This window comes from Stigmatopora argus, chromosome 4, assembly GCF_051989625.1.
Source record: "Stigmatopora argus isolate UIUO_Sarg chromosome 4, RoL_Sarg_1.0, whole genome shotgun sequence".
NCBI classification, from domain to species: Eukaryota; Metazoa; Chordata; class Actinopteri; order Syngnathiformes; family Syngnathidae; genus Stigmatopora; species Stigmatopora argus.
Window position 1 is genome coordinate 11,514,805 of NC_135390.1, and position 27,207 is coordinate 11,542,011.

The 27,207-nt window shown below is 38.6% G+C and overlaps 1 protein-coding gene across 1 annotated transcript; it reads right to left on the bottom strand.

The window, feature by feature from the left end:
- Positions 1-3,018: 3,018 nt before the first annotated feature.
- Positions 3,019-26,640, bottom strand: LOC144073052 (eukaryotic translation initiation factor 3 subunit H). The gene is made up of 8 exons (XM_077598573.1): positions 26,467-26,640; positions 21,070-21,226; positions 15,237-15,404; positions 13,021-13,120; positions 11,287-11,436; positions 9,054-9,174; positions 3,705-3,837; positions 3,019-3,290 (listed from the first exon to the last, which is right to left on the bottom strand). The coding sequence occupies exons 1-8, from the start codon at positions 26,524-26,526 to the stop codon at positions 3,196-3,198; spliced, it is 984 nt and encodes a 327-aa protein (XP_077454699.1). The 5' UTR covers positions 26,527-26,640; the 3' UTR covers positions 3,019-3,195.
- Positions 26,641-27,207: the final 567 nt, after the last annotated feature.

Genomic DNA, 27,207 nt, shown 5'->3' on the forward strand with positions numbered 1-27,207 from the left:
ATGTGTGCACAGGATCACAAAATTTGATATCTTTGTCTATTTTGTATTAGTTAGTCAGCAGGTTCATCAAAAACTTTACCATTATAGCAAAATAAATAAATATGGTTTAGTGTCAGTGCTTCCAGTATGTTTGTTGTATATAATTTCAGCATTTACTGTATAAGTTTCTATAACAAGCTCAACTTTCCAAGGCCTTCAGAATCACTAATGCTGGTAGATGGAACTTATACCATATTTACAATTACTTTAATGACAATAAGTAAATACAGACAAATGACAAGCTTTGAACCACATTGAGGTACTCTACAAGGACATAAGCAGCCTCTTCCTGTTTTGAAGCATCCGTTATGGGTATTTAGTCACAAGACTGATTGCGATTAAATAATCATGACTGCAGTGATGATCCATCATCAATAAGTAGCATAACAATTCAACTGTCTAATACTCCATTAATTCTTAATGAAGTATCATAAGTGAGCAACAAATGTCACATTCCTTTCAACCTGTGTTGCCGACATCACTTGAGTAGCTTCACTTCCCTTTTATATTATTAATTTAAATTAATAGAAGAGACTTGGTATTTCTACTGCTGTGGGTAATAATGATGGAATGGTAAATGTAATTATCGCTTGCAATAAGGAATAGCGGTAGATGTAATGTGATTTCATTACACCGTTTATTTATTATTAATGGGAGTCTAATCCCAGAAGGGACCCGTGTGTGGTTCTTGTTCAAGGCTTGTGATGAACTTGCAAAAGGTCAATCGTCTTTTGCTTCCTCGAGTTGTCGGAGGTTTATGCCGTGATTTATGTGGCAGGGGTCTAATTCACCACTTGGACTCAAAAGCACCTCCCCTAGCATCCTTGAGTCCTGTCATGACAACATGATTCAGTCCGTGCTGCTGTTTAACTCCCATCAAAACCAGCATCAAGTCCAGCACGAGCTTGACCTCTGCCAACATGTTTGCACCCCGCAAGCTGCACACAGCGCTCCGCTGAAAGCATTTGAGCAGCTTTTATAATTCCCTGCACATCCCTGGATCAGTGACAAGGGAGGCTGCGCCCCAGTCAGCCCTCAAGGGCAACATAGCCCTACAGTGCAGCCTCAGAATTGCAAACAAAGAGCAGTCAAGTTAAACAGAAGGTAGGTCTCCAATGACAATCAATACCTGCTACGAAGAGATGGCTGCTGTCATAAGAAGCATCAATCAAAAGAACAGGTGCGCCTGTCAAATTAGCAGATCCTTTAATTACCAACTTTCAACGGAGCTTAATGAATATTTCCCAACCAAGCAGCATGACAGGAAAACCGTGTGGTGATTTTCGGAAGAATTTATTTGCGTCTCAAGTGTGGCAGCTCCCATAAACATTTATCACTTTGGTCGACTTGTAATTATCGCTAATGAGTCCGCTGATGGCAAGCAGGAGCGGTACAAGTTATTACTCGACGAGGTGATGACAAGTCTGAGATCAGAGGCTGCATTCGATGGCTGTGTCGCACCACGGGTCGGGAAATGGCAACAGAGAGCGGGGTGTAATTATTATGCAATGAACCACACCGGCAGCTTCTTTATTAAATGAAGCCGGTAAAGCCATCACTCAAGCTTCCCGTTGCTGAGCTGAAGGAGACTCCAGTGAAAAAGCTTGATGAATGAGCCGCATCGCCATATACGCAAAGGCATTTGATCCAGCGTGAAGGATCAACTCTAAAAGGAGCTCATAGCCACATCTGAGGTATTTAGCTGACGCTCCCATAAAATCACATTAAGTTACTTCACACTTGTTCAAGGATCTGCCTCGCCCTGCTGACTCGTCATGTTTTATGAAGATTCTTAAGTAAGTTTGCTTAGGATAATACTTTGCCATGTAGATATAGTGAACTAGTGGAATAGACATACTGGGATTAATACTGGACGTTGTTCCATCGTGGAAGGTCTTCAGTTGTCTTAATTTGCTCGTTTGTTTCTGTTTTTTGATGACTTGCACAATTTAGATCTGTTCAGTATTCATGTCTTCCAAATTACATATGACCAGACTATGATCATTACTGTATGCAAATCTATTTAATATTTGATCAGTGCGAGGATCACTGCAAAGCAAAGTTCACTTTCCGGGTCCACTTCATATACAGAACAAAAATGAAAGTCAAAGCAGAGTTCTCAATTTCCAAGTAAAAATACTCAAGATAATCAACAATGAATAAGATTTACAATAAGAAATTTAGTTCAAAGGATCAAAACAGGTCAGTTTTGTTGATCAATCTTAATACTCTAAACTTTTATAGGGCACAAGAAGAAAAAAAGTCGAAGATTCCATCAGTCACCCACAACCTCTAGGTTTGCCTTACCTTAATTTTAAAATGATTTGTACTAATAAAACATCCCCTTTGCATTTTTTCAACTGTCTCACCTATTAAGTGATGAAGATTGATAATTCATTATTAGTCATGAAATCAGAATGTCTAAATTCTTATCAAAACAGTGCAGAGAGGCAAGGCTCGTTCCTCAATCCAGCCTTGATAACGGTGACCGACCGGTCACTTCACAGAAAGTGTTTGTTGGCATTGCATAAGCTTATAGCTGCATACTCTGCCAAAGATTTCCATTCCATAAAGGAGCTGGCAAACACTTTTTTTGCTGATGTTAATGCCACAGAGGGCTTGGAACAGTGTGCTAATTGAGTCAGCAGAGTGTGGGTGACTTCATCACACTGTACACAGCAGTAGTCAATGACCCCGCACTGCAACTTTTGCAGTCGCACACGCGGAGTTACGGTCTCTAAAAGCTTGCACTTTGCAAGAACACCACTTGCAGTTGATCAAGCAAGATCTGTGAGGAAATTCATCAGTGCAAGACTGGAATGATGCAATCCTTCACCAAGAAATAATGACTTCCACGATGCTACTTCAACAAAGTACTTCGATTGATATACTTGTGGTAATGGGAATGAACTAAAGAAGAGATTAGATCAATTTCCCAATTTCTCATGTGTTGAACAGTGAAAGGAGCCACTGAAGACGAAGAGCTGCATTGCCTTTATTTTCAAACTTGAATCAAAGACGCATTTGTAGCCAAAATGGGGTAAAAACAATGAATAGGTTCCCAGGAAATGAACATGACAGCGCTTCAGCTATCTGATCAACTTGGCCTTTCGTGTAATGTATTCTTGCTCTGTACCCTCTTCTCCATTGTCTTTTCTAGGTGTGGCCTTGGAGAGCCTCCGCCATGAATAGCTTCCCAAGGTTCTGAGAGGTGAATTCCTTCACGTTCTGGCAATAGTTGTTAATTTGCCCTGTTGGACAAAAGCGAACATACTTACAAGCACCCCACACAAACACACAACGACCACATTCATTTCTACAGACCCAAATAGGTAGAAGCAAGAGAAATGGGGGAGGAAAAATACGGCGTAGCGAAAACATCAAATTAGTGCTGGAAATACAGCAAGATCAGAAAGCTATCGTGGGATTGGGAGGAGAGCTCAACAGCTTGAAATGGCAGCCCAAGGGGCGGTTCATCACTTGGTGACTGAGAAAATAAACTTTAGATTAATGTAATTTCCAGATAATAGTGGGGATAATTACAAAGCAGAACTCGAGCTCCTGTGAGGAGAACAGAGGCGGCTAGAGGAGTTTGCAATGGTAGGGGTTCATTCTGGGAGTGGAAGCCAACGTACATAGAGAACTACTGTGTTATGTTCTCGTACCTGCAATAAGTAGCGTGTCCATACGAGGTGGTGGCTGGGAAGGCTTGAACATTTTGCTGATATCCTCTTCAGGCAAGGGCGCCTCTCCTCTGCTCTGTCGCTGGACGTTTTCCTGCTGTCGCCTTTGGAGATACTGCACACAAGGCCAGACAGAAGAAATGACAGCATTAAAGGAAGACAGCGGTATGATGGCATGACAGTGATGGAAAAAGAGGGAAACAGTGAAAATGCACTGAAATAATTTTCGCTGCGGTAGCAGAAGTCGCTCAACTTTTATAATGGAAATGTTGCCTATATGCCACCGGGTTCACGGTTAAATGGTTGAAAATAGAAAATTGAGTTGTGGTCATCTATTTCCTGTGCTCTGGAAAAGATGGTGGTAATACATTTGCCTTTGAAGCGAATGAACATACTGATGACATTACAATCACGTTGTCTTTTACTGTCATTTTGAATATCAACCTCGTTCATTGGCTGAAGTTCATCGCTGCCACTGTTTTTGCATTTTTGCGTCCCTTTTTTCTTTCAAAAAGTCAAGAATTGTTTGTCATTTTAATGAGGATGAAAGGGAACCCTGCGTTCTTTCCGCTGGTCAACATAAATCTAACTTAACAGATTCATTCATAACCGCTACATTAACAAAAGAGAGTACTGTTACCATTCTCTGTGGGGAGAAGCAGAGGAGGAACCAAAGAAAATGGTCTGAAATGAATTTTCTTCGGAGTTAACACCTTTCGTAGGTTCCTTGAGAGGACATTGGCATCCCAAGGCATTCACTCTGTAACTTTTGGAAGTTACAGCGACACACATTCAACTTGAGAGCACGGGAACGCTGCGCTCTCTCACGCATGAAACAACACTGCTTTAATTCTATTATTTGGCTCAATCACACCACAACCGAGTGGAAATCGAACCCAGAGTGCCCGCACCAAAGTCAGGCTGAAAAACCACTGCACCATTGGATGCCTCTGGGTGTGATATCTCGCATTGCCCTCATACAGCAAAGGAAATCATAGCCATTTGATTCACACTCCAAGTAGCTGACATACCACAGAGGAAAAAGAAAATGTGCTGTTAAACAGCAAGAGATATTGTTAATTCAAAGACCATATGAGGTCGCTAGTGTTATAAATAAAGATGAAAAGCCTGCCTCCATTAATCAAGTTCTCGTTTCACTGACTATCAATCAATTTCTTAAATGTTCCAAAAGAATCATATGTTTTCCACGTTTTTTTTTAAACACATTTTATCGACAAAAGAGATAATTCTTGAGACAATGCTTGTATATAACAAAATGATGCTTGCCTGTTTTGGAGAGACCAGACATTACACTGATACACTTAATTCAGTTTAACAATCTGTTAAAATCAAACAATACCCATCCATTTGAATAATGTGGTAAAGTAAAACAGCTGTTGAAGAATCCCAAAGATGTGAAGACATTTGCAATTCAAATAAAGGTGTATGTTGGAACAGTTGCCAAGTGTTTAGAGGTTTGTGCATGGTAATTTGAGAATTTAATTTTTGTTGGGGAAACTCAAAATTTAAAAAATGCTGCTTCTTGTAATTATGTTTAGATTTAAAATTCTACTTGATCCAATTCTTGTCAACTGGGTAGGTGTATTTCAAAGGAAAATGTCAACTATAAATGCAATTGGTGAGAACTGCTTTGAATTTTTTTTGTCTGTCAACCGGATTGATTTATGAAACGTGAAAATTAGACTGAAATGAGGTTGGAGGAATTTAGCACAGCTTTGGCTTTCTCCAGTGGGCTTAGAGAGAAATGATCATGACCCGCATGGCAGCTGTCAGCCAGACTGCAGAAGGACCTCTTAGTAGTGTGCTGTATTTACCCTCGAACTTCACAAAGTTTTTCAGAGCCTCCTGCAGAGAACCATCACTGCAGCTGGATCTACCAAGCCTCATGTAGCAGCAAGTGTATTTGAGGCGACATCTTATGTTTAGGCTTATACAGTCTGTAGCTTTAAAGTGCAGGCTTCATTTTTGGACCAAAGGGTTGTTTTAACTTTAACCATCTTAAAGTTGAGAGTCTGGAGCAAACAAATAGATATAAAATAAAACCAAAATACTAATAATTTTGGATATATTGCCTTATTATACATGCATGGGCTGTACTGTAAAATACTCGAGTCAGGATGTCCATGTTTGGTGTGGTTCACTAGAACCAGCTTTAAAAAGTCGGGCAATCAGAAATAAATTTAGATGTAATAGATTTAGAGACACTTCAGACCCGAGCTTGATTTTTCCTTTCAAGTAAAATCTTATTTTCTCTATCCATTTTCGGGTGCAATACCTTTTTTGTGCAAGTGCAAACATCGTTTGACCGTTAGACAAAACGTTCTGGGCGAGGTAAAATACAGAAGTAAACAATCCCAGAGCTCCAGTGCTTGCAGCACTCGTGCTTAAATTTATATGGTTCCACCAACTACTAGCGTTTGTGGGGTATTTGGTGAATCAGAGTGTATTGATGCAATGTCAACTATTTGTGTAAATATCTCATCCCTCCATGTCAAACCCCGACTACCCAACGTACTGCGAACTGAACATTTCCCATAATGCCTGTCGCTGCGGAAGCCTGTTACCTGCAAATAGGTGTGCGATTTCAGCTTTTGTCTGAAATACGATATTGTCACTTTCACACCTTAAGTGAACTGGACCACGGCTTGCTTCCAAGTAAACCGAGACTGTCTCGGTTCGGATCGGCTATTTGTTACGCACCAGAATTCACTAATTCATACCAGCCCAAAAAATGTGCACCACAGACTTTTATGTTTGCTTTGGACCAAACAGGGCAGGTGTGAGTACGCCTTTTGTCTCAAGATAAAAACATGACAATACTACAGTGCACATAAATCAAGAAAGAGTGGCATAAATATTTTCTCTGACAAAGCCTGAGTGAGCTCAATGACAAATGGACTTCTCTCACGCAGAGTGAGTTTTGCCGCCTTCTGATGATTAATAACGTACCAGTTCTTCAAGAGGCATCAGGGTCAATAGTACAAGATTACAGAGAGCAAATACAGTAGATGCATGACAGGTGTAATAGAGCTAGCCCACTTTCAGTTCCTTTCACCGCGCATATTGTTCATTGTATAGAAATGGCAAAAATAAAAAGAAGATCCCATTTAAGCTGCAAGTCTATATGGTTTTGTGTCTAACGCGGCACTAGGTTGGGGTGTGCTTGTGTATGTTTATGAGGCTCAGGGCCTGTGATGATGAAAAAGTCGGTGTGGATGGGTGATCAATCATACTGGCTGGTATGTGGATGATTGGCCTAGAGACGTTTGGCTATGTACGCGTGTTGTTTTTTGCAGTGCTCATGTTTTGGACAGAGAAGGGCTCCGAGTTGTGTGATTATCGTACGGCTGGCTGAGGCTTGAGAATGTAGCGGATGATAAAGGCTGAACAATAAAGCTCCAAATATTTTCTCAATTCCCATCTTTGAGGGTAGCAAGAGAATAATTAAAGATGTCTAACGATTACAGACCGCTACTGGTCTTCTGAGAAATGCATAATCAGAACCTGTGAACAATGTGATAATCATTATTATTTGAATCTTATAGTCATGTTATTATCATGTGTACATAACGCTTTAGAATATGATGGCACATGTTCATGATGCATTTGACTGAGGACGTGCTTGCTAAACATGTGCCAGCCTTCATTAGTCTTCTGTTCCAGCTGAGTGTGTGCCTGGGTAGCTTTTTAATGTACGTCTAATGAAGTCGGTGTATGAAATAAATCTCAGCGGGTGTGAAAAAGAATAAAAACTGTATTATGAAAGAGTTGTTCAATTAAAAAAAATAATCAAATTTTGCAGCAATTCAGCTGCTTTGTTCCCAATTGCATGTGCTCCCTCAGAGTACTCGCAGTATTTGATGTTGACAGTTAAGCAAACAGCAGTAATACTTAGTTCAATTCAGAAATGTTGCCAAATAAAATCGTCTGTATGGTAACAACCTGGAATAGAAGCGTACATGAACAAGTGCGTCATTTAATACCTAAGTCATGGTGATGGGGATACAGTTGCTGTACAAAAGAGTGGAAATATCAGCAGCGAATAAGAGGCTTTCACCACTTAAGAGTGGACCAAGAATAGGACACAAAGACTTGAAATGTGACATTACAAAATTAGAGGCATCTAATTTTAACTTGAAAATGCCTAACTCACTACACTGAAAGTATTCTGAAACCCTGGTTTGGTGTTGACAACACAAGGCTACTATAAAATGAGTTCCAAACCGATGCTTAATATGCATATATTCATTTTTAAAGGCAGGAAATTCTGCGCAAAATGGGTCTCAAGATAGAAATGCCAAATAATTCAAGGAGACATGAGAAAACTATAACTTTGAATTTCAAAATAGACCAGAGCTCAAAACAAGCACTTTTCAAAAAAGAAAGCAAAAAAATGTCTTTTGCACAGCTCTGAATGGAGGAAATTTGTTTTTGAGGCTTCATAATGATATAAACACAGAAAGTCAAAGCAATCATCTTCAAGAAGCTGTTGAATAAAACTTGTCTTGGCAGAAACGTGTTCAACCAACCTTAACACAGAAGCTACCGAGGGCATGATGACTGAAGAGAGACACCATAATGGTGTTAATGCTTTAACAACAGAATCAGTTTAAGGCAGGCCCGATGTTTGCCTTGCATTAGTTTGACACTCGGTATACTAACCAGACAAAATCAAAGCCCAAGGTCCTCAAATAAGGCACATGCTGTTTGTTTCAAATTGAGGCAAAAGGTGGGTATTGCATATAAATCCCAAATGCAGTGGTACCCCGAGTAATAAAACTAATTAGTTCCAGAAGTAGTTTCGTAATTTGGATTTTTCTTGAGGAGAGGCGTATTTTATATGTAAAAGCCGTACTTCATTTGAATCATTCTGAATACTACCAGGAAATCCTTTGAAAATTATGAGGATATACCAATTTTGTATAAAATACATGCAAAACACTAAAAAAACAAAACATACAATTATTTAATACACCATTAAAACTAATATGAAATGCAAAGACATTTTCCATTGGGGTGGATAGGCAACATACATTGTTATTATGTTTTCTTTGGTGTTATATCGATTCAACAACCATTGCCTTTGACGCCAAGCTGGGCGAATTTATGAGTTTTGTAACAGAATTTTGCCAGTGAGGCTTCTCATAACCCGAATATTTTGTATGTAGTGGTGTTCGTACGTAGAGGTACGGCTGTATTGATGAACCTGACTGTGCATTCAGCCATGTGAAATTGACTGTTTGCTAAATGGCTTCGAGTGGTTGGTGTATGTTTATGTTTGTGTCAAGAAAACAAACATTTAATGATTACCTGATGCTTCTGCTGCTGCAGTTTGCTCTGATTTCGGCTGTAGGTGTTATACTTGACAATGTCTTGGTTCATGTCATCCACCCTGTCCATCAGGAGCTGAAGGCTCTTCTCCAAATGGTTACTGAAACATACATATACATCAAACATATTTTGCAACTTATCTACACCCCTACACACACGCCCTCAAAACAAGTGATTTCCACAGGTCAACAGAGTAAGGTGATAAGTATTAGTCGCTTCATCATTAAGACTGATGTCTCTAAGATGACATGTTGACATAAAATATATTGTTGCCATTATGAAAATATTGATTATGCCTTCTTGTATTCAGAAGATAATGGCAATGGTCTTGCAATAAGATTGCTATCGGGTCAAACATGGTCGACTTAAAAGAGGAATGGATTAATGCCATAAAGCTGCAACCTTTCCCTTGACAATTGAAATGCTTGATAGCAGCTGAGAGCTTTGCTTCCCCATTGGGCTCATCACTCAGGCTGAACCAAGATTAAAGAAGAATAATGGTGAATTTTAATGGTATCTGATTTATGATGGAAGATGAAATATTGTTGTCAAGTTAATACATTTTAACTCGGGTTATAATAGGATATTAAGTGTCTTGCTACATTGGAGAAAAAAACCCTGAAATAATATTAAAAATAGTATAATAAATAGTTTATAAAAAGTGACTTCAAAAAGCTTTTTTTTTAAATTATAATTCATGTAATAACTGTTGGCAGCCCGGTGGGGCGAGTGGTTAGCGTGTCGGCCTCACAGCTTTGGGGTCCTGGGTTTAAGTCGAGGTCGATCCACCTGTGTGGAGTTTGCATGTTCCCCCCCCCCCCGGGCCTGCGTGGGTTTCCTCCGGGTACTCTGGTTTCCTTCCACATTCCAAAAATATGGTAGACTGATTGGACACTCTAAATTGCCCCTAGGTATGCTTAGCATACAGTTGGATCCAAGTAACTCCTAGTGTGGCACACTGGAATATTTAGACACTGAACAAGTATAGATCGACACTTTTAGTCATCATTGTGCTAATTTCTCATGGCTGCCCCAGGGGAAGCTTTTTTATTAGCAGCAGCTTCACAGCTGTTTCACGACTTGGAGTTGTTTATTTCCATAAATGATTGCTGACTAACACCCTAGAGGCAGAAGCTAAGAACCTAAAAAATCTAAACACAAATCCATATGAGCTAGACTGTGGTTTAATGTGCATGGTTTTTGCATTAAAGTGTCCCCCAAACTGAGGAAATTATTCTTAAATACACCGTGCTTTCACAATAGGTAGAATGTGTTGTCAAGGTTGAAAAGGTTAATTATTTTTAAATACACATTTCATTTTGGAGAAGTGTATTCAATTGCAGCACTTCAAACAAAAAACATTTAGGAATTAAAGGAGAGAAAAAAAATTGAGCACGAAACAAGTTAATATCAGAAACCTACAGTGAGCTGTGAGTGAAATAATTCCTCATTACAACAAACTTGGCCAATAAAGCCCAAGTCTCTTAGCTTGGTTTCATATATGGGGACATAAACCTTTCACGCCTGTACTCAAAAAGTCTGCAGTTAATCAACATGTGGTTTTAATTCCTAATGTATATGATCTAGTGCAGTTATACTATCTAACTTTTATATATATTTAACAAGTTTTATTTCCTGGGTTGCCAGCATTAAAATTTAAAATGCCTTTTACGGCAGTTTAATTTGCTGTCATGCAGGCACAGATATCCTTTGAAAAGTACTTGTGATTTAATTTTTGTTGTACTAGCTGTAGATTTTCTATCAATTTAGGGACTTTGAAAATTCAAATTTTAAATATACATGCACCTAATATTTTTTTACATGGATAGGTGAGCCTTTTTATCCAATCACAAGTGCTTAATAAAACATCCAAAAAGTATCATTTTGCCTTGTGAAAATCACCTAATGCACCCAATGATGGGGTTTGTTTTAATCCGCCATTTCTCGGAAGGTTCCAAAGGCTTTGTAGAGTAAAAAGCAATAGAAGCTGCATTGCTGCTTGTATTCCAATTGAAAGAAAATTTAGATTACGTTTGATCATTAAATCCTTAAATCTCATGACAGATAACCTCACTTTGAGCCCTCAGAAGACTTCTTGGGGAAAAAAGAAAATACTCAAAATAGTTGTTCTAGTTAGTACTCTCCATTCATCCTCAGAGTGAGGATTTTGCCTTCGGTTTCTGAATAAAGTCTCAAAGCTTTTCTGCCTGACCTGCTGGAAAGGTTGAGTAGTTCATGTTTGTCAGCCACTGTGGACTTGTCCTCAAGCTCCCACATCAGCACGTTGATAAGGTGAGAGTTTTTGATGACAATAGGCACCTCCTCAAACATGTGATCAAAGCCAATGTTAGCCTTCTTCAATCTAGAGGGGAAAGAGGAAGACAAAGACTCACATCACAGAGAGATCAAGTAGATTCCTTAACTATTATTGGTAACCTTCTGTTGATGTAAAAAAAAAACAAAAAAAACATTAGAATAAATAGGTATTAATCATTTTTTTTAGAATAATAGTTACAAATTGAAAATTACTCATGGCTTTCATGCCCTGTCAAGACCACCCTTTTTGGTTATTTATAAAGTCCAGAATTTAAGGTAGAAAAGACCCCAGGACCGAGGTCGGTGCCCAGCTCATCCACCACCAAACCCCTGAAATAGGCTGAAGAGACCGGAAACCAGCAGCGCCTACATTCACGCGAAATGTCTCCTTAGATTCGTATTACACAGACTGCTTCCATTAGTAAAAAGTCTAAGACCTATTAACTAATTTAGCTTGCATTCAGATTGTTAAATGTGTCTTGGATCAATATCACAAATGTATTGCAAAATAACAGGACATTGTATTTTTTTTTTGAATAATTATTCAGTCGTCTTGTGTCCCAAGGCATATTCCCATGCCAACTTGCTACGAGTAATCCTTCATTTGGCTCAGAGTGTGTGTGTGTGTGCGTGTGTGTCTTTTTGTGGGGGAGGGGTTGGGTGCATAATTTTCAACTATAACCTTTAACATCTATTGGCAAAATTATCGATCAGTGTGGCTCAACATGTATCTTGCATATTATGACCTTTTCAGGTGGCAAAAGAGCAATATAAATAGATGTATGGGGAAACAGAGGACCAACACATCTTAGGCAGGACAAATTGTTGCAAGATGTTGGCGCTTCAACACAATATCATGATCTTTCCAAGTTGGTTCCCACGGGACGAAGCCAAAGAATCAGATAAAGTGCACACTATTGAACACCCAATAAGGCACGGTGCACTTGGAGGTCATATCAAAAGGATGGTTCTATTCAGCACTCATCCGGAGAGAAAGAGAGAAAATAGCGATGCCCTTCTCATAAGCATTGAGAAATAAAAATGCTCTTGAGTGATGAAATTACTTGAAAATGACCAAAGCTATCATTAAAAAAAAGACATTCAACCATGAGTCGTCACATCCCAATGATCCTAGGAGCTAAGCTTTCTGGGGCTTTGTGCCCTTGGCAAGGTCACCCATGGCAGACAAGTCCGAGGTGATGGACCGGAGAAAGAATGGCACAATAGACCTTGTATGATGCAGAAAAAATAATGAAGTCGCCATAGCCATGCCTGGGGGTCGGACACAATGGCAAGCACCTGACCTAAGTTCCTGCACTGGTGGGTCCCTACCAGGCTAGGGGCACCGGCCATTCCCCATACACGGTGTTCGGCCATGTCCCTTGAGGAGTTGTGTCTTTTCAGACAATTCGTTTTAGCTGCCCTCTCTGACGTTCAATAGAAATTGGATGAGCATTAAGAGGTCACTTCAGTATGATTTTATGAAGGATAATGACAATTCTGTTTGTTTGTTGTTCCACAAGCGCAATAGCAGTCAGAACTTTGTTTCTTCTAGTGGTGGCACTTAGAAATGTTTTTGCAACCCTTAGTAAACAGGAAGTAAAATATGTATTTGCATTGAGCTACGAACCCTTCAGGTGTGAAATCTTTCTCCTTGCAGATCTCCATTAATTTTGGAGTCAGCCTGTAGGCCTTCAGAGACAGTGAGCCTTGGCCAGTCTTTATGGGGTCTGAAATGGGTACAAAAATAGCAAGAGATGATCATCATATTTGATTTTGAGGATACTTACATATTTCATTTGATGATGGTAGTTTTTTTAAGTAAAACATTACAGTACTTTAAAGGAGCTGTCTACAAACTTCATTGACTAGAATAAGAGAATCTCTTGTTGTGTATAACAAGTAATTATTATCCACCAGATTGACTACGTATTCTAGCTTTCCACGGCTTGAGAATAGGAAACTTGACATTAACTACACAATTATTTAACACTGTTTGAGTCGTGGTAAATTGACAGCTTGTCGTGTAGCATTTCAATGTCCACCATCTTCACAGCTTTTTCCACATATGAAAGATTACCCATTCCATACCTGTCAGATTTTGAAAATGTTGTAAGATCTCTAATTTGTAGAAAATTTAAGTAACACATGACCGAAAACAATTTACTCACTTTCAAGCAAGCACCACCTGACTGAGGAAATGTAAGTAAGCAAGACTTGCACTGAGTAAGTGAAGTGCTATACAAAGTTCAACAGAGTGGTTTCTTTTCCAACATCAGACTGACAAATCTCATTTCGCAATTGAGAAACCAATTCTAAATAGATGGAGAAAAACATCAACAGACTGTGTGTTTGCAAAAGCTACACTTGACTCTAAAATAGTGCGCCTGTTTTCTCAATACCTGATTCACATAGCTAGAAGAAAGGTGTCATTTTTAAATCAAGCAAGAGCATCAAATTGTTTAATTTTAACCTAGGATGAAAAGTCACATAATCAATAAATGAATTTATTTCCACATATAAGGTGCATCAGTTTACAAGGCACATTATTACGACATTTGTTATTTCTTATTTATTATAAATATTATTTCTAGTTTTGTTATATTTAGAAGTTTGAAGAATAATGAAAGTGTTTTGAGACCTTTACTGAGGCGGTATAATAGTTATTGTTAAAAAAAAGGTTTGGGGGTTATTAGCACAACATGATATATGCATAGACACTGCATTACAGAGCGCATTGTCAATGTTTGACAGAAATAAATGATTGCAAGTGTTCTTTTTGAAAAATAATAATAATAGAAAATACAATACATACACTAAGATCTTTCATTTTGTATGATCTGTACACATTTACAGCTGTGTTGTGGGTTCCATTTATTTATTTATTTTAAAAACCTGCAGGCCAGAAATTGCTAACATGGCAAGTAATTGATATTGATAATGATTGAGTTAACAGCCCATTGTGGCTCTAAGCTGATGTTGAACACACATTAATGACTTGGTCATTGGGCATCTGACTGCTTCATTCACCAACATAAAATGACCATTGACCTAATGACATAGTGAAAAACAAAATCAATTATTTTCCTTTCACGTTAAACAAAGGTCAGTTTCTTTAAGGTGCTCTAATCCATTAAGTGTTACATTATCGATTGACATTAAAAGGAGCCCTCATTTATAGAAAGAAAGAAAGCCGACTGACTTTTTTGCTAAATGGCTACCAGGACTTGATCAGAGGGGTTCATGTGTAACATGGTTAAATTAAGCTTTTTGATAATTTAAAAACATGAACACCCTGAAGTTTTTTGTTTTTTTTTTAATAGCAAAAATGGTGCTAATCCAGTTTTTCTTTTGATAAATATACCAGGACTGAAGTATGAATGCCAGAAAGATAATGTACACCCAAGAGTTTTCTTTTATGATTTTCTGTTAGACTTTTTGGGTAAAATGAGATAAAATAGACCTTTATATTTCTAAACACTTAAAATTAAGAATGTTGAAAAAATGACAAATGCTACAAAGTTCTTAAAAAAAAAAGACTTGAGCATTTCAAAGTTAACAGTTCTACAAATGGAGACGCTATGGGTATGTTGCTCTTCTCCCAAAAAGCGGATGCCCAGTCAAATACACCAAAAAGACAGCCTATTTACTCATCAATAGGGTGAGGACACAAACAATATTCAGAAAAAAAATTAACACTAGAAATAGTTTAACTTGTGAATCTATAATTATGAAAGTTTAACCTTGATAATAAATAAACTTTGCTAGGATATACCACATTTTTTGGAAGGTGACTAAAAATAACAACAAATTTCATCTACCTTGAAGGTAGCTTGAACTACCTACCATATATAAGCACAACCGACTCCTCGATGGCATGCTGGTAAGTGAACTGTGAATCCAGCAAGGCTCTGCTGACAAAGGACCCATAGTAGGTGGATTGGTACCATCCCACATGCAGATGGTCGATGTTAACATGACGCAGAGAACGCATCATCTCCATCTGATACTGGACTGAAAGCAGAAACAAGAAAATAAAGATGATTTAATGTCCAATTGTACTTGACCTTTATCATGAAATTGAATTTGGTAATTCTACATTGTTATTATCTTTACATCTATCTGGTCTCCTTCCCAAACTGAGAGGGAGTGGGGCAGGGGGTCTTCATTATGATGACTCGACAGAAGTGTGAACGAAAATAAAGCAGAGAAACAAAAGGTCCATCCACTTTGTTATCAAGTGAATGGTGACTCCATTAAATGTTTGTTATAGAAATGTCGTCCGCTAGTTTTCAATCCACATGTTGATTCCTCCAGCTGATAAACATTTCCCAGTGAAGGAGAAGGGATAGACTGATATATAAGACCATTTTAGTAAGAACGGTAAGGTGCTAGATATATTAACCGGAGTGCCATTTAATATCAAAATACAGGTGAGGAGAAATACAAACAACCTTGCTGCTGTGGTAAGTAACATTCACTGCGGACGAGAAAAAAAAACAGCATGCCCATACAGGGTCATTGAAAACTGTTGATAAATCAGAGCATTATTGGGCAGCTGTGGCATACTAGCCGCCAGCCCAGGGAGCACATCCTTCTTCTGATGCGCCTGTTAACAAGGATAAAGTGAGGAGGAAAAGCGGAGCAGAAAATTTGGTGATAGGGAACCTGCGGGTTCAGAACATACAACATAAGTTCAGAAACAATGAGTATAGATCATTTCATCATACACACAATCTGTCCACATTCATTCATTCATTTTCAGAACCCCTTAGCCCATCCCAGGAATAAAGTAAATACAAAACCATCATTAGTCATATGAACCCTCGTTTGTTCCTCCAAATTTTCCGTTATTTTCCATCAATCAAACATCGTCTTAGGACCAGACAAAGACTGGCACCCCAATCATTTAGTGCTGATTCATTGTGAATGTGAGAATTTCACCTTGCAAAACTGTCAAACATGGCCATGCACATTCAAAAGACTTGAAAATGGTGTGTGTTTTAGTATTCACCACCAGAAGCAAAAGTGTTACCCTTGGGCAGCAATTTAAGTATACAAATAACCAAAAACCACAACCAGTGAGTATGTGTGTGTGTTTTGGGGTGAGGGGGGGATTAAACGAGCTTCACAAAGCAATGGGCATGTCAGTGTGTGTGTGTGTCTGTGGAATGCACCCGACAGATAGTCCATACTCTAATAGTCAATGACACAAGAGGTGAACTGCTTCAGACCTTCCATGCTGCTGCAGGCCACAACATTTCAGAGCAGGCAAAGAAATGTGTGTGTAAAAGGGTGCCAGGGTCTCGCAAAGGGAAGATCCACGTAACTGCGTGTCACAACATATTCAACTCACCACCTTGTCACAACAAAGAGCCCATTGCCTGGAAACCGCAAGCATGCACGCACATAGTTAAATTGAAATGTTCAAACGAAGGCAGAGTTGATTTCATTGTAGACTAGATATCTGCATGGACGATTTGATTAAATACAGGGATTCAAACTAACCTTTCAGTAGCAACAAATTGTTTGGTTAATTGCGTAATGTTTTGTATCGCAACAATTTTAAACAAATGAAAAATAAACCATATAAAATGTCATCATCCCTAGAAGAAAAAATGGGGGCAAAATGTTTCTGGTCTAAGGTCTAATATGAGAAAGCACATAGGCTGTTCTTTTGCCAACGTACATGGTACGTCCACACATTCATCTGTTGAAAGGAGGGAAGTTGGGAACAGTGATAAATGTGTGAGTTGCCAGGAAGTAAATGGTGGTATCGAGTTGCAGTCCACACTGAGCCGTCAGGAGAGGCACAAGGCTAATTTTCAGCAGCAAGGCTATAAGTGGATCTGTGCGCCTATTTGTTAGTGCCTTTGTGTTTGTGTGAACGTAGCCACCTTGGTCCATGTTCCACCTGGCACAGTGGATCAGGTGCAATTAATCTTAGTTTAGCAAGCCCTACGGAGGACTGCTCGTACAGGCACATACAATCACCAAGCCAAAAACAAGCTGAAACACACTGCATTAAGCCTCAAGACTGAGGTTATTAGTGTTCAAAAGATTGAAATGATGTGAACCTTTTGACAACATTAAGAATCATGCTTACAACTATTTACTTTTGGTCTCTTTCTTCCATCTCTCCCTTCATGCACTTGCCCTTATTTGAAATGGTTTGCTTGGTTGGCCTTATTCTGCCCTATAAGTTTATTCCCATAACTCCACTACATATCTCCTTTTGCTCCCTCTATTACCATTTAAGCTTTTCTTAATTTAATCTTGGCCTTGTGACGTTCTTTTCTTGTATTTCACCCTCACATACACAAAATGTAATGTGGAACAGAATCACTTGGAGACAATGGAGAAGATGAATAAAACAGCGGAACTGATGGAAATGGAGACTGCACCTGGGGGATCCACACTCATGATTTATAACACGGCATGAGCATTCAAAATCAGATACAGCTCTGGCTCAGTGCGAAGAGCCAGCGTTAGATCAGTTGTACAGTGAACGGCAGACACTAAATGAAAACCTTCAAAACGAACCATCTCAAATACGGGACCTCCGAGTCATCTAATTGGCTTCACTGAGGGAGAACAAGGGAAAACCGAGGGAATCAATGTTCTATTTGGGGCAGGTAGAGTGATCTATTGAAGGGCAACCTCCAAGAAGGACCTCATCAGAAGAGGGGAGGCCCAACTTCTTAAAAGTACATGCACCTTATTGCATACTGAGCAGTATATTTACAGCTAGGAGTTGAGAGATCATGGTAGAGGCATTTTAATCCTCTGACTTCAATTAACCTTTGTTGAAGATGTCTGCCCCAGATGACAATTAAAGCAGCAAATGTGAAGGCTAAACCTGGCAGGAAACCTTCCTTATGCAAATGAAAAACACAAGAACACACAGATGAGGAACTCCTACCCTAAAGTTTTTAGCTCTCTAGATATGGATATTTAAAATCTGCAATTGGCTAACAACCAAGTCATGATGTAGACTACCCAGCCAACTGCCCGCAATTAGCTGTAATTCTTGTGGAGGAGCAGCTTGAATAATGAATGACATATTAAAAATATAAATTGTATAAAAAAAGATTTTAATGACCTAGCAAATGAAAACTGTTGCCTAGTAGTACCTGGCATTGCAGCATTGGAAGAAGCTATGCATCAATGCTGTTGAATATATGGCATGCACTGGAGGCTTCAAGCAGATAAACATGTAATCATTTTTAATAATATATACGTATGTATATTTTTTTTCAAAGATACTTACAGGCAATAATAGGCATGTGTGGTAACCATATATAACTGATCGGCAAAAACAAAGTGGTCTTTTTTCACATCATTAAAAGACAGCATCCACATTGACAGAGAACTAGAAGTCATTTTTTAGGAACAAGAAACAGGTGTCATTTGCCACTGAATGAATGATAGCTGTGAATGCAACATATTTAATCTCCGTGCTTATGTTTCAAATGTGTACTAGAAATGTTTTATGTTTAAATGTATTACATTTGTCCATGGTCCATAGGATTCTATACAAGGTCATATGTTGCCGGGTTCTGTAAAGTTCTTTTATACTTTGGTTGAAGGCCTATTTTTTTTTCTTCACAAAATCTCCCTCTCTCGCTCTCCCTGGCTCACATTTGTCTCAAAACTCATATGTCCTGCAACAGTAGCTCCACACTGGCCCCTATTGATTAAAACGAGCACAACACACTTGTGATTTGAGCTCAAGCACACATCCACAATCAAGCATCCATCCAATCTTGATTTCCAGTCCATTTGTTGTTGTCACCTATAAATGTTGATCAGAGCTTTTTTTGCAAAACAGTAAGTTAAAAGAGAAGAGAAAATTAGGCATTAAAGTTATTTATGGGATGATTTAATTGACTTTACACGCTGTTGTTTTTCAAGATTTTGTACTAGCGGTATTCCCTTGGTGTCGTTGGCTGTCAACACCAATACAAGCTAAGCCTAATTCTGATATTATTTGCAACATAATATTAAGAAAATAAGAAGGTGGAATCAGATTCTTGTATTACACCTTTCATACAGCATTCCTGAGAAATTAAGATTAACCTAATTGTGTCTAACGAATAGGAGATGAGACAAACCTAGGAAAACCAACGAGTAAAGCCAAATGAATTAAGGATATTTTTAATCCAACGTAATTCTCTATCCTTTCCATTGATTGGTTTATTTTGACACTGTGAGAATCATTGAATTCTTATACCTCCATTTTCATTAGTTATCACTGAATAAAAGGCCTTTTACCAAGAAACGTGATGTGTGTTCAGGGGACGGGAAAACGAAATGCCATGTCGCGGCACTGGTGTGTCTGATGTGATCGCAACGCAACTAGAGATAAGAGGGTGATTGAACGCCCTAAATTGTACCGAAGCATTAGTGTGAGTGTGAATTGGTTGTTTGTCTCCCCGTGCCCTGAGATTGGTTGGCATCCAATTCAGGGTGCTCCCAGCCTGCTGCCCATAGCTGGCTGGGATAAGTTCCAGAACCCCCCGCGACTCTTGTAAGGATAAGCGCTACGGAAGATGAATGAATGATTTGCACTGCATTGAAAAACCTCTATGCAGCTCATAGGTAAGGGCATTTCTGTGCTCAAGTAAATGTTGGAAAACTAAAGCCAAGGCAACCCTCAAAAGGCCATGAATAAACTAAAAATTTTAGATGGCCTTGCTAGGTAAACAACACAGGCCTGCCAGAACAAAGCTTCCATCCTATTCTTGGATCTCTGTGATTCCCTGTTTCTGCTCACCTTCGCATTCTTGATTGCAGTGTTGGGCAGTGGCAATGTCACAAATTTATTTATTTTATTCAACCTTTATTTATCCAGGTCGGTAAACTGAGAACAGATTCTCATTTGCAATGCTGACCGAGCTGCAGATGAAAGCGTAAAACAAAGAAGCTACATTTCCCCTGGCAGTTCTAAACTTTAAATGAATTTCTTCTGTTTGATGTCATGGACATATATTCACCCTAGACCAAGGTTCAGCAACCCAAAATGTTGAAAGAGCCACATTGGATTAAAAAAACACAAGCCTGGAGGCACAAAAAAATTAAAAGTCCTATTTAACAATGAAGGCAGCACAAGCTGTATGTTTCTATATTATCAAAATGACGCGTTTTTTTTTATCACACATGCTTATGGACAACAAGAATGAACCACTTTTAAAAGCCTGGAGGCACAAAAAAATTAAAAGCCCTATTTAGCAATGAAGGCAGCACAAGCTGTATGTTTCTATATTATCAAAATGACGAGTTTTTAACCACATGCTTATGGACAACAAGAATGTACCACTTTTAAACAAGTAATTTCCTATTTTTCTATTTAGTTCAAATATTCAGTTTCAAACGTTTCAAAAATTAATGCATGTATGTCTGCCTGCAAAAAAGATAAATGCTAACGAAAGCTGCATATGAAATTGCTGTTATAGCATCCCACTCCATTTGCTTTCTAAATGCATCTTTTGACTTCACTATTCCATCTGCACACCTAAACAATGTAGCCCCAACAAAAACACTTTGTACAACAACAGTTACTACAGAGCTTCCAAATGTAATTGATGCATTTTAATTACAAGTTGAAAATAAATTAGGACTTAGAGGTCGAATGCATTTATTTTTAGCTGTACATCAATGCAATAAGCCGTAAAATTACCTTCATCAAAATCTGCATCATCCTCAGTGTGCTGCGGGAAGGGGAAACAGTTGGTGATCTCCAGCCGGTCATCAACCACCAAGCCCAGCAAGACGCCCTGAACCACTTCACTGCCCTGGCCCTCTTCCTGGCAGTGCTTGATGATCTTCAGCACCACCTGTATATAACAAGCAATCAATACCATTAATATTGCAATTCTGTGAATAAAAACTACGATTTCATAATATACCAATGTAAAAGGATGCCTGTCTTCAGATCTGATTCGTCTATCACCAGCAATTGCTACCAACGAGTCAAACCAAAAAAAAAGGCTTGACCTTGACTAAAAAATGGATTAACCTACCGAGAACAAGAATTCAAGCAACCACCTTCTCGCTGCAGCAAGTTAAATTTGGACATTGTCAGATAGCCAAGATCATTGTGTCTCATTTAGAGACAGGCCCCATGGATCATGGTTGCAACTTGTTTTTAATACTAGATAAAAATGGCCCAATAAAATGAGCCCATTTAACCTCTAATGCGTTTTACCAGCTCCAACAGGACCATTATTGTCAAATGTGCTAGTGCACAAATATACATAAGCACATGATTTGCAGCAAGCAAATTACAACAACCAATAGGCAAATAGTTCAGAGTAAGGAAAGCAAAATGTCTGAAAGGAAAAAGGGAGAGAAGAACAGACTCAAAGCATAGTGTGGGGCATAAATCAAATGGATAACAGTGTGTGCAGGTAATAAAAAGTGCATTAATAAGATACACATACAGCAGAAAAGAGGGTGGCTGTCTTGAAGCCAGGTTGCAAAAAACAAAAACACCCATCAAACTCATGAACGAACCCCAATAGTCTCACTATCCTGCCATACACACGCACAGGCACACACACAGAAATGTGTCCAGGCATATGATTTATTCCAGTGGTGTATTGGATCTGTCACCCAACAAGTAAAAGAGCTAGGAGTGGAAAAGGAGAGATGATATGGCTCGGAGTGCGGCAGAAAACAAATTTTACTGCCTGCTTTCTTGGCTGCTCTGATCAAAAATAAAGAAAATAGAGGGGAGTGTCGTGAGGTCTAAACTTAGAAAAGGTTAAAGTAAGGCCAGCGGGCTAAATAGGGAGTCACAGCCCATTTATCCTCTGGTTGCATCAAACAAAAACAGTGCAAAAATCATTAATCAACATAACCATAGGCTACAATAAAGCCATTACTATGGAATCAGGGTTCAGCAATTATTACTTCAAACGGGCCAGATGAAAGTGGAAAAATATTTGCCGTCTACGCCATCATGTTAAACTTACCTGTTCCTTATGAACATTATTATTATTACGTTTTAATGAGCTGAAGCCTATGGACCACATTATACAGAACGTCTCTCGCTCTCTCACAATCGATAGTCAATCAGCTATTTTAAAAGAGAATATTTCCGAGCCATTATTCCACTGATTAATCCAATTATGGTGTTAAAATACATTTATCTAAAGTTTAGGGATTTTTTTATTCACCGATGATCCCAGCTTTTTAGTTTGTTGTACACTTTCGTCGTTTAATATGAATACATCCGGGCTTCAATGCTGTTGTAAAACGACCTAATTTCAATCTTATGGACAGTTGATTGAACAGACATGGCATGATGGCAATTTAATTTAACTACACTCAGCAGAGCAAATGATCCTTTTTTAAGACTGCCTATAAAAGAGTGATTTTAACGTCAACAGAAATTGGCTCTTACAGTATACTATATACACTTGTCCTTGCTTTCTCATGGCCACCTAGACGATTTTCGACATCCTCGGGAAAAGCATCGGCGGTCGATTCATGAAGTATGGCATATCACAGTTTAGGGTTGGCAAAAGATGCCCTTGCTTCCTGTTCAGTAGATTTGTTACAGATTTCATGGGGGTGGATATGGAAAAAATGTCTAACATCTGATGCATTCTACGTACAGACTGAAGACAATCTGTGCAATGCTTGTTTTGAATTGGACAAACTTTGTGATCTGTGAAGCTTGCTAAAGTTTTCCAATAAAACTCAATATGGACGCTGTAGGGCAAACACAGTACCATTGTTTTTCTGCACAGTGTACCAAATTAGAAATTAACAGGGGGAGGGGGGTTCCTCACTATATCCTCAAGATCTCCAAAATCTATAGTGTTTCATGCAGCAAGAAGTTTATAAAGAAACCCAATATGTTGCCTACATAGAAAAATAGCCCACATCCACAAAAAAGTTTTAACCAACCTTCTTTTCACAATTAGTAAAGTGAACCCTCTTACATTAAACAGTCTGTTTTTAAAAATACAAAAAAAAATCCTCATTAAAATACAAAAATGCATTTCAATCATTTGTTATCACCGTAATCCATCTCGTGTAATACACCCCCACAAAAATATTGCTTTGAAACATTTTTCCATTTTACAACATTTTATCCATGTAAATTGTGTAAAATCTAAACCAGAGAGAAAAATAGAAGGTGACGGAAATTTTCACCTTGAGTGCCCACATTTTTAAAGTGTGCTTTAAGATATGCTTGAAACAGTAATGCATTTGTTCTGAAAACATTTTGTGTTCCCGTCAAGACTCACAACTGATAAAAATCAGAATGACTGTTGGGAAATTTATCTACTGCATTGCAGTTACCATTTCAAAGCTGATGCTGAGGTGCTTATTTTCATAGTTCAGATTCATCAAATCGCATTTGCAAACGGAGTTCTGACTTGTCATACTCTCTAAGCTTGTTAACTTACCGCCACTCATAACAGGTTAAAGGGAAAGGGATTTTCCAAATCTGAGGCAATTGTTTGATCTCAGCGAGAGTGTGATAGAATCCCCCAACAAGCAGATTGTACGGAGACTGCAGACAGGCCTCACATTATGTTTGCAATACAGTTGGACAACCAAGCAGTGCGTTTGCTGTCTGAGGTTACCCCTGCAGCTATTCCTCTGACAGACAGATCGTTTGACGCAACAAAAGAGCTAGTGTTGCGCATCACTGCACTCGGGTTTGTTTATATTTTTTCTTGCTTCCTGAAACCGACACCTTTGTTTCTGCACTATGGCTCCATTTGAGGTTTTAATGCTTCCATTAACCTGCTACGATTAAAAAAGTGGCTGATGAGAATGGGAAAAGAAGTGAGGTAAATCTCATTAGAGCGTGATAGAATACACGCTGAGGTGAAATATTTAGATATGAAATTAGAGTCCCAAGACTACAGGGCAACTTTAATTACCAAGATAAAAGGAAGGCAGCAGCTGGCTAGTTCCAAGTCCTCTGTTGAGGCAACGGGGTATAAATGAGTTGCTTTGTGTCTTTGGCAGTGAATGCTTCGGCAGAGTGTGTGTGCGTGTGTGTGTCTGTGTGTGCAATGTGGGTGTGTGTTGGAGGTGTGGGGGGGTCAAGTCAGGTAAAGAGTGGAAGTGCATCAGAGTGAAGAAAGTTTGTCCTCTTCTGTCTCCATAGTAATACTACCAAAAATAAGGAATAGGAGAACTGTTCGCGTAACAATTTCGTCTTATCGGCGAGTGCTGGATTAGCAGAATAATGGCGCTTTGAGGAGATGCAAGAGAATGGGCCATGAAATCTTGCTGCTGGTTTTAAAGGAAAGGACAAGCACTTGTTGAAATTATTTGCCATTCATCAAACATCAAAAACATTGAACAGAAATTCTTCATTTGACAGCAGAATTGCCACTGAATGAATATGTCGGTTAATTCTAAGACACGACTGAACATGAAGCCAGAATCATTTTGAAAGATGCTTCACTTAAAGAAGGCTGATATGTGAATAAGACTATTTTGTTCATTTTCACATTCATTTGCCACCTGAGACTATTTTGATTCAATTTGTTTCAGTAGAATGGAAAGAAATAAGTTGCGTTTTTTTATTCCGTTTGTCAAGATCTTCTTGTTTACTGTTTTTTCTTTTTTTACTTCATTCATTCGTCTCATAAGCATCCACAGCCACTTTAAGTGAAATTGACATCCATCATTGTCAATGGCAGGCAATAAGTTCATTGTGCATCACTTCCTTACCATTTTAGGGTAGTCATAGGTCACTTCAAGTAATTTTTTATGATTTACTATTGATTTTAAAGGGACTTTCCAGGATGATTCTTGTTCGTTTGTCGGTTCCTGCTAATTTTGGGGCATTTTCAGGTTACTTCCTATTGGTTTGGGGGTATTTCAAGGGTCCTTGCTCACTCCTTGGCTGCCATTGACAGCACTGTTTTGACTCTATGGGTGCGAAGGAACAAATGTGAGTGTGCATAGGAAAATGCCATAGTGCACGCACACACAACTCACAAAATTCCAGTACCGGTGTCAAAAAATATACGCGCCTCATTCTGTATGAACAGTATGCATGAGCATCAAAGTGCCTGTCAGTAAGAACAACCCCAGATCAGACTGCCTAGTGGGCTGCTTCTGGCTGGCAGGCCATGAGTGTGACACCCCTGCTTTACAATATCCCTCGTGAGATACCTAATTGACATTATGAAACACAACTGAAAGCCACATCCGTGAAGACAATAACAGTGTAATCAATGTTTTTGTTCTTTTACCGGATTGTTAACTCTCAGGCATTTTGAAGTGAATTGAACGCTTTTATTGAAGTTGAAGTATTGAAGTTATATGAAGTGTACAAATAAACAATCTCTAAATAATAATATCAATAATAAATATTTTTTAAATCAATACATAAATACATATAATAAATAAATAATCAATAAATAAGTAATAGGTAAATAAGTAGTTGACAACATGAATAAGTAAGTAAATGATAATAAGTCAAATTACTTATTCAGGCTAATCTCACTACATCACACCAAATTTATTTCTCCTTGTATTTCTCACGGTCAAAAACGTTAAAAATCAACCATTCCTAAAAGGAAAAATTAAAAATTAAATTAAGTGGCCAGATCTTAAAACCATTCCTTTTACATACGTTGCGCACTGTCAGTACAATGGAGTCCACTACAAAGATATAATATCATATATTTAAGGCTACATGCCATCATCCTAGAGGGGTCTACCGTAGCGATTATTTAATTAGATTTTTCTATTCTTAAATCGCAGAATTCAGAAACAGCTTGGTTTATAATAAACCGTATAGAAGCTATGATTGTAGCTTTGAGAGAATGTCAATATTTGGCATGTCAAATCGCGGTATTTAGAGAAAAAACAAATATACAGATCAACGTTTTACTCAGTGAAAATTCTGCTGTATCTGCAAATAAAAAATCGACCGATTACGATCATTCTTATTCACGGTACAAATCAGGAAAACATCCCCAGTTAGCATCTCGCCTCCATGAAATACGCCGGTCGGTCCCGAAGCAAATATTAACATCTGCTAAAGGTTTCTAGAAAAAATAGGGAAACAAAATCACTCACAAACACTTACCAAGCCATCGATCTGAATTTGCTTTACGGGAGAGTCCAGAGTACCACCAGTAGATGCCATTATTACTGTAAAAGACGGGATTGGTTTTACTGGGAATACACCAGCATGAAGCTACACGCTGAAAAGGAGGACCACGTTCAATGACGGACGTTTCCGTAGAAAGAAAATTATCTTCTTCTTCCTGTTCGTGCAGAAACACGCATTGCTATTATATTCCGGCAGTACAGTACCTTTTGTAGTTACATTTGTTACACTGTATATTATGTTGTTGTTGTTGTTGTGTTTTTATAACATCACACACACAGAAAGTATTATTCCTTTCTACTATAAATATATTCTTCACGTTTTTGTATTGATGCAACAAAGGCTTTTGATGAAAGAAAACCTTTTTTTTATTTGGGTCGTTGCATTTTAAATAAAATTGTTACTGTTATGGTATGCCAATCATCACAAGGGTGATGGGGTGCTGGAGCGGATCTCCACTAACTATGGGAACCATGAATGTTTTTTGGTAGGATGTGGAAGGAAAGAACAGTACCCAGAGAAAACCCACGCAAGCCCGTGGAGAATATGCAAACTCTGCACAGGGAGGACCTGCCCGGGATCAAACCCTCGGCCACAGAGCTGTGAGGCTGACGCAATATTCGCTCACCCACTGGGCCACTTTATGTGTCCCTTTTTAAGTAATTCAGAGCAAGACAAGGAGGAATACCTTTCCTATTTTATTTAATACTAATACTA

Excerpts from the sequence above, each read along its gene's own strand:
- LOC144073052 (XM_077598573.1), bottom strand. The coding sequence starts at position 26,526 with ATGGCATCTACTGGTGGTACTCTGGACTCTCCCGTAAAGCAAATTCAG. Across the intron at positions 13,121-15,236 it reads GTCGGTTGTGCTTATATATG|ACCCCATAAAGACTGGCCAA; the intron begins GTAGGTAGTTCA and ends TACCCATTTCAG. Across the intron at positions 9,175-11,286 it reads CTACTCAACCTTTCCAGCAG|TAACCATTTGGAGAAGAGCC; the intron begins GTCAGGCAGAAA and ends TGTATGTTTCAG.